Source organism: Patiria miniata, unplaced genomic scaffold (assembly GCF_015706575.1).
Source record: "Patiria miniata isolate m_02_andy unplaced genomic scaffold, ASM1570657v1 HiC_scaffold_24, whole genome shotgun sequence".
Taxonomy (NCBI): domain Eukaryota; kingdom Metazoa; phylum Echinodermata; class Asteroidea; order Valvatida; family Asterinidae; genus Patiria; species Patiria miniata.
The window spans coordinates 12176494-12186137 of NW_024037063.1; the positions used below are offsets into that span (position 1 = coordinate 12176494).

Here is a 9644-nt window from a genome sequence, read left to right on the forward strand (position 1 = left end):
GTATGAAGCTACAACAGTATCTCCTTGACTACTTCAAGTCGAGCACATTCAACAAATGTGAACATCAGACTTTGCTTGTTATGGACAGCCCCCCCCCCCATGACACTAATGGTAGATCCCAACGCCGAACCGGTTGCGCATCACACACCGGTACCCGTCCCACTCCACTGGCAGGATGCCGTTAAAGCTGGGTTAGACCATGACATGCAGTTGGGCGTGCTTGAGCCAGTTCCCATTGGCGAGCCTGTCACCTGGTGCCATAGGATGGTAGTTTGTGCAAAGAAGAATGGCAAACCACGACGTACTGTCGACTTCCAGGCTCTTAATGCTCATGCTACGCGGGAAACGCACCACAAGCCATCACCCTTTCACCAGGCTAGATCAGTCCCAAACGGGAAAAAGAAAACTCATAACACCTTGGGGTAGATACCGTTACAAAACGGCCCCTCAAGGGCACATTGCCTCCGGCGATGGATACACGAGGCGGTATCACGAGTTTGTGTCAGACATCCCAAACAAAACCAAGTGTGTAGATGACGTCCTGCTTTGGGCTGACTCTCTAGCAGACTGCTTCTTTCAAGCTGTTCAGTGGCTCGACACCTGTGGACGGAATGGGATCACCCTTAACCCTGACAAGTTTGTGTTTGGTGAAGACACTGTAGAATTCGCCGGGTTTGAGATAACTCCTGACAGCGTCCGGCCTTGTAGGAAGAACCTACAGGCCATCCTGGACTTCCCAACACCCAAGGACATCACTGATGTACGTTCCTGGTTTGGGTTTGTCAACCAAGTTTCGTACGCCTTCAGCATGGCTGAGAAGATGCTGCCATTCCGGCAACTTTTGAAACCTAGCTCATCATTCAAGTGGGATGAAAACCTCCAAAATGCATTTGAGGAATCGAAAGCTGTGATAGCCAGCGAGATCGAAGAGGGCGTCCAAATCTTTGACCCGAGCAAGCCTCTGAATCACGCTATGCCCCAGTGGAGGGCGAAGCCCTTGCAGTCGCTGATGCCCTAGATAAAGCCAGATACTTCGTACTGGGATGCGAAGACCTTATAATTGCTGTTGATCACAAGCCCCTCTTGAAGATCTTCACTGACCGATGCCTGGAAGACGTCCCTAACCCTCGCCTAAGGAACTTGAAAGAGAAAACCCTGCGATACCGATTTCGCATGATCCATGTGCCAGGCATTAGACATCGTGCCACAGACTGTATCTTGCGTCACCCTACTGGCGAGCCTGTCAAACTGATCCTCCCTGACGATGTAGCGTCCATTGATTCCGCACCCGTCATCTTGGCACATTCTAAACGTCTCATGGCTGGTCTGCGCACCCCAGCAACACACACAGACACCATCGAAGAATGCATCTTCTCATCTGCTGTGTCCTCCCTAGACTCACTCAGCCTCAAATCTGTTACGTGGGACAGGGTTCGCACCGCTACAGCCAGTGACGACAACATGCAGAGCCTTGTTGACCTCATCGAATCTGGCATACCTGAATTCCGCCATGAGCTCCCTAGACCCCTTCGCGAGTACTTCCAGTTTCGGGATAGCCTACATACCGTCGACGGCTTGATACTCTACAAGGACCGTGTCATTATACCCCCCTCTCTAAGGGAGGAGGTGTTAGCCAATCTACATGCTGCCCATCAAGGGGTTACCTCTATGACCGCAAGAGCCGAGGCATCTATTTTCTGGCCTGGTATCACCCCTGCCATTACCATTGTAATCGGATTGCACCCTCTAATCCGAGTGCACCACCCACCCCCCTGACGCCCCCGGACTACCCATTCCAGTGTGTTTGTGCCGACTTCTTTACCTACAAAGGCTGCATTTACTTGGTAGTGGTCGACCGTTATTCCAACTGGCCGATTGTCGAGAAGTCCTCCAAAGCGCAGCTGGGCTCATCAATTGCCTACGACGCACCTTTGTCACCTTCGGTATTCCTGATGAGCTGGCCTCTGACGGTGGTCCTGAATTCACGGCTATAGCTACACGTCACTTCTTGAAAGGACTGGGGTGTACATCATCGCCTTTCCTCAGTAGCTTTTCCACATAGCAACTGTCGTGCTGAAATTGGTGTCAAGACTGTAAAACGTCTGATCATGGACAACACCAGCCGTAATGGTGACCTCAATACTGACGCATTCCAACGTGCAATGTTCCAGTATAGAAATACTCCCGACAGAGACACTCCCCGGCAATGTTCATATTTGGACGCCCGATGCGGGACTTCATCCCCATACCACCTGGCAAATACAGGCCCCATAACACTTGGCGTGAGACCTTGGCGGCTCGAGAAGAAGCACTCCGCAATCGCCACATGACAGGTGCCGAGCGCAACTGGCGCCACTCCACAGCGACTCTCGTTGCCCTTGGCACATGCTACAGACCCTGGCACATCGCCCAGAATGACCCAGGATCCTCCGAGTCAAGAACGTCGGCCCCTTGTTGATGCTCCGCCCCCACCTATGGATGAGTCGTCACAAGCCAGCAGGCCCAGCGGCCCAGTACCTTCGATGTTGCCTCCCCAGGTCATTGGTACCAAGCCCGCTACCCCTCCCGCAGTTGACACCCCAGCTACTGCACCCAGGCGGTCCGGTCACAGTACTAAAAAGCCTGCCTGGCACTCTGACTATGATATGTGAACCTATTAATTGGATCATACTTTACCCTTACGTTTCTGATTTTGGTGTTACAGTTTAATAATAATGTTCTTTATTCATGTTCTCAGTCTTTGTCACACCAAAGGACACATAGGAACATTCTGTGCCAAAGACTTGGGGGAGATAGAGGATTACCAACCTTTCTTAATCATATTACATTTCTCTTTGTCTATTTGCAGACCGTGTTCATTGTTGAAGTGACCAAAACAAAGAGACAGCGTTCTTATTTATTTTTAACACGCTTGTTTGTTCTTTGGTGTCGTTGATAACACGCTTGATGGTTGGTTGAACCTTGTCCGATTTAGAAAACGTATTCGTCTTCGGAGTTGCTATCCGGAGAGTTTGGTGGGTCGTTGCTGATGATGGCGTTAGACATGTTTGGTGCCCGTCTGTGCTGGTCTGCTTTCCAACTCCGGCAGAATATTGCGAAGTGGTTAAGCTGCAGTTGCTGTTGCTGGGATGATCATGAAGGTCATGACTGGATCTTGTAGTGGGCGTTTTTGGATGCTTTGATCCGCGATGCCAAGAATATTTACAGCAAGGTTGTGATCTGCCATGTCTAGAGGTTGTCTGGTGCAGCTTTGTGCCCATCTTTGATGATCTTTTGTTGATACCCTCCTGATTTTGATCGCCGCCAATGTAATGTAGTGAGCTTGTCACTAGCACATGGATAGTAGTTGTTGCTTTGATACTTGCTTGGTATATTGTGTCTCAGTACATCTCAGTACATCACATGAGGTTCTATACTTATCAAAGGGCTACATTGTTCTAGGGTGCAATCTGATCCAAGTTGGGGCCTTATTCATTATTCATTTAGTAGGTTGGGGTACATGCATTCCGATGTGGATGAGGTAATGTCTGGGTTTGGGTGTTTGGTTTCAGAGCTCGCGGTGCCTATACATAGCTTTCATGTAAGGATACTACAAATACCCAACTCAAGAGACAAGAACAAATTTCTCCGACGGGTGAAGATGACACTTTACAGCAAATGTGGTAAGAAGTTATTTTCATGAATTAGGCCTTGGCCTAGTTTATTTTAGGCCTAACTCTATCTAAGTTTGGCAAATCTGCGGGGCGATTGTGTAGTTAAGGACACCTTTTTTCTTTTTCAGTTTTTATCATTCCAAAAATACTTTGGCAAACTCATGTTATCTTCATTAAATTCAATCAGCCTAGTAATCCTAATTTTGTTCACAAATGTGACTTTCAACCTGATTTTCTTGTCATGCTTGTCCGAACCGTAAATGTCATTGCAGTCTAGCCAAGTCATGGTGCACTTACTGCAGCCAGCACTGAACATGCTGATGATTTTTAATTTTATCGTCAATGTTTTACCTTATAATCAAGCTCCAAAATCAAAAGCCTGCCCTCTCTCCACTAAATTATTCCTGCCACATGTCGTCGCCAGCTAATTACGTGAGTCCAAAAACTAACAAGTGGCTTCTCTTCCCATGATGGCTTTTAGGAAAGGGGTCCTAAACTATACGTTCGTTCCTAATTCGGTGAGCAGGCCTAGATTGATTTGAGTTGTTTGGGCCTACTTAACACTGCAGTGACAACCATTTGGGGTGAGTGTCCTTTTCAAAAAATTGGGAGAAAATTAAAAAAAAAATGAAGTTGCAAGGCAACCTTTACATACATATGTACACAGGTGATTTTGATTAAATTATATGAGAATTGAGATGTAATTTTTGCTGCCGTTTTATATATTTAATTACATTGCTCAAACAAGCCATTATATTTTTATGTGGGGATCGATATGGTTATAAATCGTTTAAATATTTCTGCACTTTCTTTTTGCAGATAAAACTAATTTATTTTTCAGAATGAACATCTGGTTCAGTGCTTAAATAGAGTATATCAACAATACTTATCACTAAGACGAGGTGGGACTAGATAGACTCCTGCTGTTTAATTTCTCTTGTTTATTTAGCTTTTTGCTTAGTTAGAACGCTACCTGTTATGCTCTTTATCATAATTATGAACCAATGGCTTCACCACCAAAAGGGAAACCTTATTCATTGTTTAATGATTCTTATTGTTCATCTTGCCTGTAGTGGTTTTGCTTTTGTGTATATCAATGGGGTAAGGATAGGCATGATAGGAGAACCCCTGGCCTTTTTTTTTCATGATGATTTATACAATTATCTCATTACTATTTTGTTTTTGTTTTTACATTTTGTACATCAATGGGTTAACCACCCATAAGGAAAACCCTGGCCATTTTGTCATCCTTGGTGATATACATGTATTAAAAAAAAATGTACAGTTATCTTCCTTCGGTTGTTAACTACTCCGTCCATTACTTTGTCCTAGTGATGTTTTCAGTAATCTAATTTCTACTACCTGTAGTGGGTTTGCTTTGTAACATCATCCTGTATCACAATGGGCTGGTGGGACTCCTGGCCAAGTTTTATCATGGTGATGCACGTGAATAATAACCTTATTTCTATTGTGAGTTGTTACAGGTGCGGTATTAATAAAGACTTTATTAAACACAACGTTTGGACGTTGTGTTAATTAGCAAAGATTTGTATTAAATGTACGTACCCCTTTCGTGCCTTTACAACCACAGATACAGGGTTTTTTTAGCGAAAAACGCAGCTGACATAATCCAAATCGTACAGGCATCGCAACTTTTGAATCATAATTGTTTTTCGTACGTGACGTTACGTGCAAAGCTAAGCACGCGATCGCGAGCGCATTATTGGCGCGCCCGGTGTGCAATCTTCGAAATGCCCGCGCAGTACGCTGTGAATAACCATTCAGCGTCATTTATGTCATCATCACAGCCAGTGTTTAGTGTAAGGAACGAGCACGCGCCACTGGAGTCGAGGCTGCCATAGACCGTGCGTGCATTTAGTTCGTCTTCTCACGCATGCGCAATGGTTTCCTCCGCGTCGTCGGCAGTGCAGACGACGCACTGAACGATTGTCTGGTTTTCATGTAAAACGCATCCTTCTCAAACGTACTTAAAAGATGATTCAAACAAAACAAATTATCAGTAGACCAAGTGAACAAAAATATAAATTGTCTCTAGAGTGTGGTAACGACGCTAAAAACCTTTTCAAATATATAAAAAAAAAAACAATAATTATGGACACAAAAAAAACTTACAAAATGATAAAGGAAAAACATCTTTCGCTGAGTTTGGTTTACACATTTGGACAATTTGCCGGGTTTACCTTAGATCAGCCGTAGTACCATCGGAAAGGATGATAGATTAGTTTCATTTGACAGGGGATTTGATGAAAGAAGAAAACCTTATTTAGCTTATAAAAATCGACATTTTTCGAATAAACCCATTTTGAAAGCTTCGTGCACAAATAAACTGGTCCCGGTGCCCTCTACGATCGTACTTTACTGCATTTCAGGGCCGGGAACCAGTCAGTTGTAAATCGTTTCAGTTAAATGTATACATTTCCAACGCGTCGAAAGATAACAAACGGAGCGCCGCGGCGCGTGGCGCGTGGCTAGCCATGTTTACGGGCCAGATTCCAGGGTCTGTTTACAGGTACGTGCACAATAACGTTACATTCAACGAAAAAAAATAACGTGAAACGTTACTTTTCTCATTGAAACGGTTTCCGACTTAAATGATATTTATACATCGCACTTTCCGTGACATCATTTTTCAGTGAAGACAGGTTTACACTTACTCGGCAAAACTGAAAAATTATCCCCAAACTATCGCCTGTTTTGAATTTGTGACCCAATACTTTCGTACTACACGACACGGAAAAACAAAAAAAATGCATCAAATACTCTCTGTTTTTTTGCGCTAAGGTTTGCAAAAGTGACTTTGGTTGCCTTAAATTCATGTCCACGTCGAAAGAAAAAAAATATCAAAGTACTTCGAGCGTGATGTTGACCGATACTTCATTGGGTCAAACTGCGACTGCAGGCATCCATGTTTGCTGATTACCAGTATTTCATATTTTGAGTGCGCATGCGCGCAAACTAAATGAGCGGCTGAAACATACGTGGTCAACGGCGTTGCGTTGCCGATCTAGTCTTTTTATTCTATATCTATGAGTTCGTCATGCACATCGTATGCATTCACTGCACGCAAGATGTTATTTCCCACAGTTTAGTTGTTTCAACAACTGAAATACAAGTGAAATGTTCGTTTTATTTACTTTAGAGTATGAAACAAATTGTGATGGTGATTTTACTCGCATTCTCTCATACACGCTGGAAGATAAGACAGTTATCTTTTATTTTATTATCTTCAGTCACATGGTAGGACTGTGCATGCATTGGTGTCGTCAATCGTACCCTCGCCGCCCGCATAAAGATCAACAAATTAGTCGAAAACAACTATTACAATGTCGACGAACTACAATTCTAGGGTTGCCACACTTGAACTTCAACTTGGCTTTCCTTTGGCAATAATTCGTTATTGACGATATCTCCCTCGACCCCTAGAAAGTCACATTTTTTGCCTAAAAATTACCAATCAACGGAAAGAAATAAAGCCGTCATGACGCGCATAGTGCCCCACTTTACTTGGCTAAAGACAGGTCTGACCACCCGACCTCGTTCCCCATGGGTACGAGAGCTTGCTGCGTCATGTTGTTTTTCATCGTGCCTTGCGCGATCTCAAGGAGTCGAGGCTGCCGACCACCCTTAGATTTCAGTCATAAAAAATATGTGGGGCGCTTAATGAAAATATTCCATGAATACTAAATTGTAAGACTAGTCTAAGTCGCATATTTAAGTGGGGCGATTACGTTTTCATGACTTAAGTTGTTTTGTGAATACGGCCCCTGACGATTATTCTACGTTTTGTTGTTTGGAATGTCACTTCTTCGTTTGCGGTCAAGATGTGGAAAATCAAGGCAATACCATTGAATATTGACATTAATTTATAAGCAGATCATGATTTTTGTTTTATAATCTGAGTAATAATACAATTACTTGTTGATTACAATGGCCCATAGGCCATTAGTGTAGCAAAGATTCCGACAAATTTCACGAACGCACATCGTCTGCAAGATAAAAATACAATAATCGTTTTTAGTGATTTTCTCCTAACGACAGAGGGCGTGTAAAAAAATACGGAGCACCAAAAGGAGCCTTGCGCTTTATAATTTATTTTCACGAAAGAAAAAATATTAAAATACGGATCCTTAGGGATGCTTAACATTTCGGGGGAAAATACTGTTAGAGTATTTAAGTTGACATGCTATTGCTATTATGAGGCCTAAATATTGTATAGATTTTGCTCCTAGACTATTATACATATATTATATACTTTACGGAGGGAGCTTAAGTGGCATGGGCGGGACTTTGTTAATCATTGAAGCACAGATAAAGGCATTGCATATATATTAAATAGTTACATGTATTTCATTTTGATGTTTCATGTTTATGTGAACGCAATTAAAAATAAATTCCAAACAACGAATTAAAACTTGAAAAAAACAATAAACAAACAATGTCGTATAGCCCTCGCACTATGCGCTAAAATCGACTGCATAGATTTCAACATCATTGAAGCTGTGTTTGCTGATGGATACGGAAAATCGTGGCTCAGACCCATTCAGAGACGCTCTTTATTATAGACTGACAATGCCCATAAATATCTACGGGTTTGGGCGTTTTCGTCAAAGTGTTAAATTCCACTCTGTCAGGTTTGACAGGATTAGGTTGGGAAATTAACTATATGTTTTCAGTGGATTAATGACCTGGTATTCGGCTTGGTAGTACATTTTTAGGTAAGTATCAACACCGTGTGGATATTCAAAGGCTTCATTTTATTTCGTTCACGTGCTTGAAATCGGTTGAAAAGTCTTAGCAGCCCGAAAATTGCCGACCTCAAGGAGAAAGCTAAGGTATTTTTTTTTCGAACTTGAAAACCAACAAATTGTGAAAAATACATTTTCGAACGAGAATTGTATTGTCCTTGTTCAGGGACCACCTTTGTTGTTGGCCGGTCTTAAACACTTCTGGCTGGTGCTTTATCATCCGATTAAGACCGGCCACGTGGCGGGCTCTCGAACAACAGGAATTGGTAAACTGTCTTAGGTATTTATGAATATTGAATAAATTAATAACAAACATGTACGAACGAATATTGCACAAACCACCATTTCTTTCTGTGTCCTTCTCCTCGTAATACTTAGAAAATATTCCAGATACCTACAATCCTGGCCAAATCTCGCTGGGCCCCCAACCCCCCAGCCCCCGCTCAATGTTGTCTCTCATTGCGCGGTGTGTCATCCATCCGCTGGAGAGAACAACATTGACCGGGGGAGCGGGGGAGTTGGTGACCGTTGGAGGCTAAGGTTATTCTCAAGTGTCCCAACCATTAAGGCCGGGATTGTCTGAATGTACAGTAGCCTTGATATTGGATTTGGATATTGCGCAAAGTACGCGCTCAAATAATAATACACACACGCGCGCGCTGGTAACATGGTCAATGCACACGATTCACCATGACGGTGCACCATGTCACTTTGGCCGATATTTTTACAAAATACAGATTGTGTTCGATGTGAAAGCCGTATTAGGATACACAAACAACGTATCATCTTCTTCAATTTGTTTTTAATCCCTCATTTGGACGAAAAATCCATCCAAACCATAGTGTAACCACGGTTCACCGCTGTAAATTATATAAGAAGCAGAGTCACTCAATTCCTTTATATTTTGGTTTGGATGGATCACCGATGGATTTTTCGGCAAATTAACGGAATGAGTGAATACAAACAAATTGACAAGGATTGTATATTCAACCTTCGGCCACCATTTCATATTTTGGAAACAAAACTCAAGAAAACAGCTCCCCAAACGGCATGTCATGCATATTTTGAAAAATGAAAAAATTTTGACAATCCTGGCCAAATGTCGTTGGGCCCCAAACCCCCCAGCCCCCACTTAATTTTGTCTCTCATTGCGCGGTGTGTGCTCCATCCGCTGGAGAGAACAACATTGACCGGGGGAGCGGCGGAGTTGGTGACCGTTTGAGGC

The 9644-nt window shown here is 43.2% G+C and overlaps 1 protein-coding gene across 1 annotated transcript; it reads left to right on the plus strand.

Moving 5' to 3' along the window:
• The first annotated feature begins 286 nt into the window (after positions 1-286).
• LOC119732286 lies at positions 287-1018 on the plus strand. The gene has a single exon (XM_038205746.1). It carries the CDS (start codon positions 287-289, stop codon positions 1016-1018), a length of 732 nt encoding a protein of 243 aa, XP_038061674.1.
• Positions 1019-9644: the final 8626 nt, after the last annotated feature.